A 13,478-nucleotide genomic window follows, 5' to 3' on the forward strand; every position below is an offset into this window, starting at 1 on the left:
TAATTATAAATGTTGATATATTTTAATAATACTTATTAATATAAATTAAAATACATTTATATTTTAGTTAACCAAATTAAAACTGAATTGAACCGATTTAAATTTGGTTTGGTTCAGTTTGATTTCAAGTCTAATTCAATTGGATTCGATTCATGAAAATTACCTAACCAAAATATCGATTTAATTCTATTTCTGAACCGAACCAACCGAATGAATACCCACTAATTTTAAAACATTGATCCCCATTTCGTTGGCCAGAAGTAACATATTTGGCTTCTTGAAAAGGTAATGCTAAAAGTAACTTTGCCTTAGCCTTTTGTTTTGCATTTCTTCGTTTTGTCTTCTTGCATGGGCCCCACTCCATCAGGAGGGTAGTCCAACATTTGTTCCATCTCTCTAACCTGTGAAGGTGGAGAGAGCAAATAATCGATATCGGGTATCGTATCGAACAACTCGGATACGGATACAAATACATTTTGGAAACATATGGATATGGATGAAAAATATGAAAATGCATGGATGCAGTAGGAAAATACATATAAATTCCATAAATACAATAATATCATTAAATTTAATATCAAAATAATCACAAATAGTATATAAATACATAGGAAATGTATATTTTTAGTGATATATATGAAGAAATATATTATAATTAGTATATCAGGATGCATAGGTATCATATAATTTTATTTACAATGCATCAATCAAGAGTCCAAGGCACTAAACATATGTATCTATTATATTTTAATTATTATATAATTTTTTTTTATTTTTAACATTAACAAAAAGGCAACTAAATATTAAATGCATCAATCAATGTGTATCGGCCTATATTGGCCGATACAATGCGATACAGGTTAATACGGATTTGTATCACTATGATACATACAACTCACGAGTTATGCTTCTGTCGTAGCATATCCCGTACTGGCATAGGCCAATACTGATACGATACGCCCCATATCGGGTGTATCCTATCAATATTTAAATCCTTGGGAGAGAGTAAAATGATCTTGAGTGGCATTAGCTTTTCAAGGAAGAGGAATTCACATCAGTGCCCCTACATGTGCCCCACAACCCATCCCAATTGTGTATTGGGAACATCTCTCCATGATAAGTACAGGAGATGTTCTCAATGCAAGCTGAGATGTTCATGTGGGGCGTGCTTAGTGGGGCACGGGCTTGCTAGTTGGCTTGAACATAAAAGAAAATCAATTGTGCATTTGTCAACACTCTACAAAGAAGTAGCCATGGTTGTTTCAACTCGAAGTTGAGTAGAGTATGGATGGCCCATTGCCATTTACCATAGCTCTATTTTTAAAATTAAACATTTGTTCCCCATCTTTGAATAAATGAATACAACTTCCTCCTTAGTCAGACTTAGGCCCGTTCGCTTTTTGGTAAGTTACTTATCCGGATACTCAGGAAACTCTTTTTGGTAAGTTACTTATCTGGGTACCCGGGAAAGGGTAAGTGCATTTATCCATATTCTTTTATTTTCCATGTAAATAAGACAATGACCATTTTAGCCATAAAAATCCATTATTAAAATTAAGGGGCATTTTTGTCCATTCAACTATTCAAGTGTTGACAACTTTACCCCCAAGTGGGAAAGTTATTTAGTCAGCTAGGAGATGGGTATCCTTCCCCACCCCACGCCCCTTCCCATTTTTCCCCCTCTCAAACAAAAAAAAAAAAACATTTGATTGTAGTGAAAAGATGCTGAGCTCATAAAAATGATGACGAGATGACCTCACTCTGAAAGTCTGTAATTGAGTTGAAACCAAGCAACATGTCAAACTGTAAACCAGCTAAAGAGATTTATTACAATTTCTTTCATTTAAAGATCGACATTATTACATTACATTACATTACAAATTGATAGAAAAGGGTAATGCACGGGCTAACTAATAATTCACAACCAGTGTCAAATACATATATTGAATGTGTGGGCTCCAACTTGTCATTTGTCAAATACATATACAAAATATGTCACTGGCATAAACTGAAGATACTGCATTTGATTGAGAAACTGATTTCCATCATATCGATTGCTTAATTTGCTGCTGGTCCAATGACAACTACCATTGTAATCTTCATGCCATCGTATCATTGCTATTACTACCATCACCTTCAAAGTCCAGTTAGTAGGTCAGCCTTGGTGTAGTCTTCTGCCACCACAATGGGAGGATTTTGCCCATCTTGTTGAAGACTTTCTGGTTTGTCCATAAGGTTTGCTGCTGTTGGTGATGCATGAGCTTCAATGTCAGAACGATTAAGTGGGTGAGTTGGGGTTTGGTTAGGTGAAGACTTAGGGCTTCCTCCATGGCCCTTAGTAGGGGAAGCTGCTGGTTTGTCCCCAGTATGTTTCTTTTTCACGGCGTTCATGTGCCACTTCTTAAGGGCCTTTGACGTCTGTTCATCAAAGATGGATTTCTTCATGGTTGATCCCATCTGCACAAACCCAGATATGCAACTTAGTGATTGAAGATGGAATTGGTTTATCCTTTTCTTGGTAAATTTTTTAGTTTCTGGACTTTTGTATAGATTTTTAGAGGGGTGAAGTTTTTTCATGTCCCCTCTGGCCTCTGGTAGGGTTCTTTAATTTGATAGTAATAAATTTTCAGTGGCAGCCTCTTGTTTGGAGTTAAAATATCTTGTTATTAGGGAAAAGTGAAAAGGCAGCCAACAGTACCAATGGTAATTCTGTTGTAACAGCTAATCCCTTCAAGTTACAGTACTTAAGGCTCAGTTTGGAAGGAGTACAAATGCAAATATGTAGAGTGCAAAACCTTATGTTTTGTATTATTTTGTATGTATTTGCACTGCACATATTTGCATTTGTACTCTTTCCAAACTGCGCCTAAGCTAAGAAAATTTGCTACTTCTCTATCACTACTTGGTGTGCTACAAACTCCATGAGGAAGGAAACAGGATACCTGAGTTACTAGTGCATAGAGAGGAAGTGTAATGTAGCTGCACACAACTTGGACTCCAATCCTGCAACACTCCAATAAAATTCACCCAATTATCAATTTATCAATGTTATTTGCGTTGAATACAATTGGGAAATAAGTAAATACTTGCACATTTGGGAGTGCCTTTTGGCCTAAATTGACTTCTGTAAAAGCCAACTTTTTGGAATGAGCTTTTTAAAAAAGTGCTATTTTAGTGTTTGGCTGGTCACCAGTTTTTTTTTTTTTTTTCTTTTTTCTTTTGGTTCAGAATAGCTTATTCTAAAGGGTAAAAGACTTAAATTTAACATAACCTGAGTTTTCATGAATTGAATTAAACATACCATGAGTTACAAATAAATTTAAGTATAACTTATGCTCATAAAAGACCTATTTTACCCTTCATCATTCTTTAAATTTTCAAAAATAACCAGAAAACCTAAACACTATTCATCATGTCCAAAACATCACTGTTGAATACTAAGCTCAACTGCCTCATCTTTCTCCATTCTCTCTCCCTCCTCTCTATTCTATCTCCTTCCTCTACCCCTTCAGTCCTTCACCGTTGAACATAAAACACCTCATCACCACCTCTCTCTCTCTCTCCCCCCCTCTTCTACTATTCCTTCCTCTTCCCTCTTCTTTCTTCTCCTTTGTTTGTTCCTTTAACCTACAATTTGTCACCGGCCCCCTATTTTAATTCAAATCCATCCAACGTCTTTTGCTCCCTTGCTATGCCATGGATCAACCACCAGCCCCACTTGATTCAGTTGTGTATGCTTGTTCCTCTACAACACTGAAGTTTGATCTGCGCAAGATTAATAGAAAGCTCCAGTCTCTACATCTTGAACCAATTGCCCTCATCTGCATGTCAAAGATTTAAGAAGAGGTCTACTTTCATTCCTCTATGCCATAGATTGTAAAGATTGTTGTTGTAGTTGCAGAAACAAAGTATATTGTTTTAAAAGCCATTTATTTTCAAAGGATGAAATTGGATTTTTAAAATATTAAAAGAGGTTCATGAAAGGGAAGAAGAAATGAAAGTATGTTTAAGTCCAGTGAGTCAATCCACAAGGTATATTTAAGTCTATTTGAAAAACTCAGGGTTTGTTTAAGTCTTTTACCCTATTCTAGACATGAAGCTAAATAGAGGTTTTTTTTTTTTTTTTCTGCTTTTCTGAATGTTTTTTTATGCGAAAAAGCATGTTTAGAGAAGCACTCCCAAATGCTTTTCTGAATGTTTTTTCTGATTTTGGTTTCTCCAACATGAAAAAGCACAAAAAGCCTGTTGGAGAAGCACTCCCAAATGCAGCTCTAGCTTAACTAACTGATAGGATGTCCAAGTGGTACATCCTTGTAGTCTCTACCAACTGTTGTAATTCTAGATATCATGACCCAAGTAGAAATCTTTTTACAGATTCCCTTGTTGGAGTCCACTATTCCTATGGCATGGATAAACAAAATATGGATATAAAAGATTACCCCATGGCAACTCTAATGAATATAAGCGTTAGATTCTCATGGAAGCAAGATTTCAACCCAAACTCATACTGCAAAAAGAGAGAATATTTCCATGAGACCTTTGACTGAGGAATACATGCCATGAAACTAGAAATGAAAATACTGAAGTTAATTACATTAAGGGGAACAGTTCATTACCCATATCCAAAAGAAATATGTTATTTGGAATGCATTCTGTGCCACAAACAGAAAAAGAAAACACAATTAATCAATTTAAAAACCTGGAAACAGAGATATAATATTTTTTGTACTAAATAAAAAAATATTAAAAGCAAAAAAAAAAAGAAGGGAGAAAAGAAACATAGGCCATTAATACTGCAGCCCAGAAGTCCAGACCAAAGAGAAGAAAGAACAAGGCCGGAAACATCATTTTGTCCTCACAGCCTTTTCTCAGAGGTGCATTGGGAACATCTCTATACTTGTATCTTTTTATTTACGGGGAGATATTCCCAATTCATAGCTGCAAGTTGGTGTGAGGATGGTCTAAGCATGGTATTGTGAGGACTGAATCTGAGTTCCCAAGAACCCAACAGAAGCCAGAAAACAACCCAGGAAGAGCCACGATTACCTAGATGACCACAATGAGAGAATCAGCAGAAATTCTTTCCCCTTCCTCCTCTTCCTCGGCCTCTTGTCACCTTGCAACCTCTCTTAACTTTTTCAACCCGGCATTCCAAGTAAAGATCCGTCAACTCCTTTAATTTTCTAAGATCAGGAAATCCTCCAATATAGTAAACTAATTCATTATCACTATGAATTAAATTAGAGGACTCAACCGACTTCCCATTGTCACCACTTGAAGCTGAGTCCTGAGTCCCTTCTTCTACTAAACCATACAAAGACTCGGAAACTTGTTAGGGAATCAGATAACTCTGCTCAAGTTCAAAATGTAATGTACGAGAACCTTCAACTTCATCCCGAAAGAAAAGGCCAAGATCCCTACCCTACCAATTTGCAAACCCACCCCCAGCCTTTAATCTGTACTCAGAGGTTGTATTTGAGCTCTAGGGGAGTGAGTACGATCCAAAACATCCCCTGAATTGGCAATTGACATATTGTGTCCGAGTTCTTGTCTTCAGTATCCTCAGCCTGAGGCGAAGGCTGAGGATTGAAATGACTCTCAAACACAAAATTCTTCCCTTGAACCACAGGAACCTTTGGGCCTGAGATATAATGCTTGATGTGAGAAAAATTTTTGAGCTTTTTTAGTTCCGTAGTTCCATTAACATAGACAAGTGGTTAAATACAAGACAATAGTTGCATAATTAGGCAACTGTAGACAAAATTTATCTGTCTCATTCACCATCAGTCTAAGAACTTTGGCAAGATATATCAATGTAATAATCAGTAGCTCCCTTATCCCCTCTAAATACAATGATCACCACTAGGGTCCAGGGATATGGAACCGTGTCCTTGGATCCTCAAGTTTTGCATATTTAGGCCTGGAGCAAATTGAAAGGTCCACTCGCTCCACAGTCCACACTGACCGGTAAGTATACCCAACAGTATATATGGTAGCTTGCCAACTCCAGCCTTACAAACATTTTAATCATAGAATTGACCTAATCAAATATATCAATTGTTTTCCTCCTTTACTGTTCACAATTGTCAATATTTTCTCAGATCATCCAAATAGTGGTTGAAAGAATTCCAAATGGCTCATTTAAGGTCTAGAACATCAACAAATAGGTATCCATTGAATGGACTGGATATGAATGGTTTATAGCAAGTCAAAGTCTCTGAAAGAGAAACAAGAAAGGAAGATGTGCATGGAAATAGTTAGTAAAAACTCGAGGACTTGTGATTAGGATCATTCCTAGCCTTACAAAGTGGAATACTGGAGCAGGACTCATGTAGCAGATCCAAATAGTTGGACTAAGCCTAGGTTGAACTGAACTGAGTTCAGATTGATTCTAACCACGTGTTCAAATCCTAATTCTATCTGTTTTCTTGAAGGTTAGGAAGAAAGTTAATTATTATAATTTGACCCAAAATTTCATCCGTTCAGTACATCCTGCAACCAGCTCATGAAATTCAGTCGATACTAACAATAATACAATCCATATTCTTGAACTTTCCTCTTGATCCTCATATTTCACACAGCCCATAGGTTTTCTCATCCTTTGACCTTTATATCAAACCTATCACCAAATCTCAATCCCATAAATTCCCCCAAACCCAACTCCCCCTGTCTATTTCCAAATCCCTAAACCCTATTATACAAGAAGAAAATCACACCCATCTCCATCAGTAACTTTATAACATAATTGGTTAACCTTTATAATATACATTCTTCTCAATCATCATATTATATACTATCATCAAAAATAGGAGATCAGAAACATTTAATACCTGAAACAGAACGAAATGGATGAGATAAAGGACTAACTGAGGCCAGTGAAACCAAAAGTGCCTGTCAGTGACTTGTACAAGAGGAATCCCTTGAACCACTGCATGTCTTTCTTGGATTTCTAGAGCCATAGTTGTTATAATTGATTGAAGTTTTGTTCCAACGGCTAAGATAACCTACAATCAATTTAATACTTAGAACTTCTTTTCCTGTCGAACCGAAAGCATGGTAGTGATCTATAGGTTAGTGCCAGTATTACTTACAACCAGAGGGATCATAGACACCCAAAACATTGCATGCCATCCTGATTGAAAACAATGACATGAAATAGTGAACAACATTGTATTCTATTTGAATGTGATGCATTGATAATATTATATCAAAATGGGGATTAAGTAGAAGAACTAACTTACCATTAACATTCAAAAGAAAAACTACCACAACCGAAGCCCATAACAATGGACTGCAGATATCATCAAAAACTTCAGTAAAAGGATACAAGACATGGAGTGATATAATCATACATGCATGCAAACTTATTTCAAGCAGTATTGATTATGAGAACCAAAAAATAATAATACTTTACCTGATTCCCACAACTACCTTGAAATCATCTTCTAAAGACCTTTTGATATATTTTTGGAAGTCAAACTTACTTCCAGGAGCTAAGTGAACCTGCAAGAATATGATTATTTTCAATTAAAACAAAATGAACAGAACTTGGCATATTAAAGATTCAGAAACTGAGAAAACTCACAGCCACAAATCCATGCCGCATGGTTAAATAGTCAGCCTTTCGGACAGACCTGAAAAACTGTCGGAAAAAGCATACCTAAAGAGAATAGTTTAAGAAGAATCAGTGATCTATACATTTTATATCAACTTTCTTTTAATTTAAATGCAAAAAGTCAGCTTAAAATTCTAAAAAAAAAAACACAGAAGGGAGGAAAAAAGAATTGAATGTTGAAAAACCCTTTTCTTTAATTATTTTCCTTTAATAGGTAGCATATCTTTGCTCTTGCTGCCCAAAGAAAGACTTCTATCTAGACATAATTAACTGGCAGTTGAGAAAGCAAATCAAACTTCAAATATTTTCATAAACTCCAAACAAGATGTTGGATTTATCTAAGGTCTCAGAGGGGCATTTCTAGGGATTAAGGTCCCAATTTGGATTGGATGCATCCTTTAAAAGAAACATATGTCACCCTTGTGAGATCAATGAAAAGACATTAAAAAAAATCTTTAAGTTAAGCATTCCAGAAGGAAGAACTAAGGTGCACTAAAATTCTACTTGCTCACCTGCATTCCTTATCTTTAGTACTATCACTTGTCTATAAGCATATCATCATGGGCAATAAGTAAACAAAATCCCATAGCATCTACATTATTAAAAAAAAATGGAAAAGCAAAACCACATGACCACAATTTTTGCATTCTTACTACATTTTATTTGCAATTTTGCTTTCTAATCTAAGAATGTAACGTCAATTTTGTCATTCTTACCATATTCTATTTGTAGTTGTTCTTTCTAACCTGAGAAATTCAAGTCATTTCACAAAAACAAGAAAGAAAAAAATGAAGGAAAGAAGAAAGTGAACAAGTTGGCGGAATTTTTCTTACAATGATGAACAAGAAGGGAACCCGAGTCCAGAAATTGTTATGTGCTTTTACAAAAGATGTCTCTTTAGTAAGTCTAAATCTTGCTTGATCTGCAGGATTAGGATAATATATATATTTTTTTAGATTCAGGGAAATGACCATGAAAAGTATATATCACATTAAAAGTCTGCCACTTCTAAGTAACATCCATCAATTTCAAGCCCAAAAAGTAGGAACTAAAATATTTTTCCATGCAGGAGGTACCTTGTGAAAATTCATAGTCATGTGATAATGTCTCAGTCTCCCAAGCCCTCCATCCACGAATCTGCATAAAGAGTTTCATCAACAACCACAATGTACATTGAACATCTCCAAGGTATGGACAGATCTATCCTTAGAAAATTCAATTAATATAAATTGAATATAAAGCTATATAGCTGCCAATTTCATAGGCAGGTGCCAAGCTCAGTTAGACCTCAATTACAGCAAGACTATAAATGGTTCTCTATAGGTCACTGGGAAACTTCGCTTCTGGAAATTCATTGACCTCAATGAATAAATGAAAATTAGTGTCTCAGGTGACTGTGGCCAGGCCCAGACATAGCATTTCTATAAAACCTATCTAGATGCTGGTACTAACCACTCAATTTCAATGATCCAACAAGAACATCTACAATGTCTAAAACTAACACTACTTGCAACTTTCTGAACTGATCAGCAAATATTTTATCATCCAAAAGAATGAGATGTATTGGATAATTAAGATCTTATAAATTAATTACCAGGGGATCTCTCGGTTGAGACCCTTCAAATCAAGACTTCAAGAGTATTTTAGCTTTCTCAACCAATCACCAATATTCTGGTCATTCATTATATGTGATGGGTTAAACATTTAGCAAATTAATATTTGAAATGACAGAATATCCTGCTTGTGTATCAAGTGTCCCTACAACTATTTTAAGAGATTACAGGGTATAATAATAAAACCACAGAAATGCTCCCATATTTGACCTACCTTTAGTCTTCCAAGCGCCATTGTAGCACAACTATACACCACATGAAAGACTGCTAAAAAGAATATGAAAATGTGTAATTGGTGCAATCCATTAATAGATATAAGTGGCTCGTACCCCTGTTGTCATGAAATATAAAACAGTTATAAACTGGAAAGCTAGGATCACATTCATACATTATTGAAAACGTGGTAAGATAGTCAATTAGAGCCCATAATGAAGATGAAAATTAATTTTTAGTTATCTTATTTCCACAAGTTGGTTATTAGCATTTAGCAAAGCTAGCAAACCAGGAAGACAAAAGTAACAGTATTTAATTGGCTTATGGAACTATTTCACAAACTTTCATGGCAACTGGAGCTTTTGATTTTATAGTATTGGGCCAATAACTTAAGGTTGGTTGAATGTATGGGTGGAATTTATATTTACCTGAGAGGAAGGTCAAGCATTACTCTAGGGACCAGCTGGTCCCTAGCATCTAAACCATCCAAATGCCCCTCCATACCCATGCATTTCAGGTCCTGAAATCGGGCATTTCTTTCAAGAATTCCGTCAGGTACTTATCCATTTGAATATAAATAGAAAAGTTGGATTCTCAAGTTCAGTAGCTTGTCCTCACGTAATTCCATGTCCAACAGTGTGTATTTTTCTTTTTTTAATAATTGAAAGGTGAAGCCTTTTGTTCTTGGAGCATCTAGTTTGGTTCTTTCATAATAATAGAAAGTATGACAAATTCTGTAAAATAAAAGCAAGAAATCAATTGCTCTCACTGATTTCTCTATCCCATGTCACACTGTAGAATCATAAAAACAAGAAATTCCTTTCACCGATCCTCAAGTTGGTTTTCTTTTCCATTTTTTTCTTGGATGAAACATGGAGAGCTTCTCAACTCAGAATTTGAGTTTCAAGAAGGGTACAAAACTAACATTAATTAGAAAATTGAAAAGGGTTTATAGAAATTCAAAATTTCACAAAGTGAAACACTTGGTGATGTTGCCTTCAAAAGATGATTTTAATGTTAATGGCAATTAAAAACTTAGCTTAAACCACAACAGCAATAACTCTGCTTCTATCCAAACCATATATACCTTCAATTTCGTCATTGCATGAAAAACCAATGTATGTACGACCTTTGTTGCACTAATCTTCAAATTTCAATCAGAAAAATGAAATTCAATATCGAAAACTGAATGCTCCCTAAGATACAATACCTCCATGCATTTATAATCTCCACCTCCAGATAAGATTCTACGCTCATTCCATAAAAGCTTTCGATGATGTCCCTCTCCAGCACTCTCAGTCTTGTGTTCTCCATCTTCTGCACCATGTGCCAATCCCCCTGCTCTATAGGGACATGGCAACATTGTATTTGCAAAATGCTCAGGAATGCATACTTTGGCAATGTAGATCTGGCCGAAAGTCAGGAGTAAGGAAATGAAACCTAAAATCATAAGCTCTGCACAAATAATTAGATAAAAGAAAATTAACTAGCAGAAAAAGGAAAGCAATGGGCACAATAATAATAAAATAATGATGATGATGATGATGAAAGAGCAGAAAAAGCACAAGCCGGAAGTTTCCCCCCCCCCCCTCTTTTTTTCTCTTTGTTGCAATGTTTACTACTAAGGATTAGGCTTTAAGTTATCTTACCGCCTTTAACCTTCTCAAGAGCTTCATACAGGGCCTTCTTGCGTCTTTCTTGAAACCACTGAAATGAAACACAAATGCAAGGACCAGTAAGCAGGGAGACCACTGAAGTTACACAACATTTGACATCTAAAAACTGCCCATAATATTTGGTCAACTTTCCCACCACCCATTAGCTAACCAGAAGATGTTGCAAACTGTCAATCTTTATTTTTTTCTCAAATATGAGATGCCTTCTATCTTTACTCTGCAATGCATTCTCAAACAAAAGATAACAGAAAGAAAATTCACAATGGGAAAACAAAGCAGTTCCAGTGACAGAATTGGAAGGGAGAAATGAAAAATGTATAAAAAATTCAAGCACATTAAATTCAAAATAAAAATCAAAGAATCATTCAACCAACTGTAAAGCCAAACTTCATCCATTTCTCCTCCCGTGAAGCACATGGCCATGAATCCAAATGGCTAAAAATGGAGGGAGGGAATCTCTTTAAAGAGATTACCCCCCTCATTTTTCTCATAATCCATGTAAAAAAATGAAATAAAAAAAGACAATCAGAACAGAATGAAAATAATCACACAAGCACACAAAAGATGGGGACCAAACCAATCTATCTCTCACCCATCTACAATCCCAAATAAAACTCAAAGCCTGAATCACTGGAGAAAGAAATACTTGTTTATTTCTTCTAGAAATCCATAAAACGAGAAGATAAATAATTATAATTCAATAATTCAAAAAAGAAAGAAATCATATGTTTACAGCTTACCTCCCCAACTCTGTGAAGAACCTTCTCTAATACTATAGAAATTATAATGATAAACGCACAAACAAAAGCAACTGCCCACGTGGGTGTCTGATCAAGCTGCCTTGATTGAGAGTTATCACCTCCCGACATGGTGACAAAAAGAAACTAGTTCCAGAAACTAGGCGAAGGATGATAATAATACGTGAGGCGTTTTTTCTCTGTATTTACGTGGGATTCTTCTGATAACATGCATTTATTGAATATTTCTAATGCAGAGAGGTCTGAGAGATGGCTTTAGCTGAAGGAGAGCGGAAGAAAAATTGAATGAAGGTGGCCTCAGACCTTCAGAAACCATCTCATTATTTTCTCAGAAAACGATTTGAGAAGAGGAATGGAAATTTTGCAGTAAGGGTACAAAACCAAGGACGTACCACTAGGTACGAGGAAAATAAGTGGCAGTTAGAGAAGGAGGATTAAAAGTTAATGCCTTGGTTTACCATGTTAATTTCGAATCTGCCCTCATAGTATTTAACGGTGTCTATTATTATTAGGCATTTCATCGGGCCTCATTGGTCAAAATCTAGCCACAAGAACGATTAGTTATGCCTTCTATCAAAAGAACAATTGGTTGTGGGAGAGATTATAGACTGTTTATATCATATACTGATGCTGAAGATTGAAGAAGACCATAGCATGAATAACATCATACACTGAGAATTTCACTTAGTTTGATCATCTACACCCTCAGATTATGCATTTATGCAATATATAGGCAACTTAGAATCCCCTAATTTCACTTATATATATACACACACACTAATAGTTGCGTACAAGATTTGCATGCAGCAATTTATGATGATAGTATATGATATGTTTTCAAAGTTTTCTATAATTATTTTATATTCTTGTTTATATACATTATTCTTATTTGTCATATTTATTTTTGTTTATTATGATGAATACCTGATATTCAATATGTGTTCAAATGTTTTGTAATTTTTTTTAGTTTTTATTATTTAATTATTTTTTGGAAAAAGGTAACGTAATATTTATTGAATAAAAATTTTTAAAACATTGGTATTTTTTTGGAAAAAGGATTGACACATTTGACCCGAAAGGTTGAATTGTTGACTCACCACCAAAACAAGAAAACAACTTCATTTTTAGGTTGATTTAAAATTTGTATTTTATTTCTATCATCAATTAAAACAATTATTCTTTGTCACATAGTTTTCTTTAATATGGTTAATTAATATATAAAATATAAGAGATATGCCCAAATGTTTTCTATTTTTGTGTTTTCATGTTTTTAACTTTTATTATTTAATTGTGACATAATGGGTTGATGCATTTGACCTGAAAGATTGAATTGTTGATCTATCACTAAACAAGAAAACAATTTCACTTTTGGGTTAGTTTTATTTATTTTTATTTTATTTCCATCATCAATAAAAAGTTAAAAAACAATTTTTGTTTATCATGTTTAGTTTTTCATATGGTTATTAATATAAAATACTAGAGATGTGTCCAAATAATTTCTATAGAATTTCTATATTTCTCATAGCATTTGTATTTTATGATTTACTTAATTTTGAGATCAATGGTTGACACATATAACCCGAAAGGTTGAACATTTACCTAC

At 34.8% G+C, this 13,478-nt stretch overlaps 1 protein-coding gene across 2 annotated transcripts; it reads right to left on the minus strand.

Moving 5' to 3' along the window:
• Window positions 1-1,796: 1,796 nt before the first annotated feature.
• LOC104596922 (MLO-like protein 9) lies at window positions 1,797-12,227 on the minus strand. Of its 2 annotated transcripts, XM_010258240.2 has the most exons (15): window positions 11,858-12,226; window positions 11,091-11,148; window positions 10,652-10,896; window positions 9,443-9,559; window positions 8,692-8,752; window positions 8,449-8,537; window positions 7,586-7,660; window positions 7,415-7,503; window positions 7,242-7,291; window positions 7,092-7,132; window positions 6,831-7,004; window positions 4,617-4,652; window positions 4,440-4,507; window positions 2,943-3,003; window positions 1,797-2,457 (listed from the first exon to the last, which is right to left on the minus strand). In XM_010258240.2, the coding sequence occupies exons 1-15, from the start codon at window positions 11,984-11,986 to the stop codon at window positions 2,137-2,139; spliced, it is 1,614 nt and encodes a 537-aa protein (XP_010256542.1). In that variant the 5' UTR covers window positions 11,987-12,226; the 3' UTR covers window positions 1,797-2,136. The 2 variants fall into 2 exon arrangements, with proteins under 2 accessions (XP_010256542.1, XP_088744857.1); XM_088888731.1 differs by lacking the exons at window positions 4,440-4,507; window positions 4,617-4,652 and having other exon boundaries at window positions 11,858-12,227.
• Window positions 12,228-13,478: the final 1,251 nt, after the last annotated feature.

Source organism: Nelumbo nucifera, chromosome 5 (genome assembly GCF_055504915.1).
Source record: "Nelumbo nucifera cultivar China Antique chromosome 5, China Antique-T2T, whole genome shotgun sequence".
Lineage (NCBI taxonomy): Eukaryota > Viridiplantae > Streptophyta > Magnoliopsida > Proteales > Nelumbonaceae > Nelumbo > Nelumbo nucifera.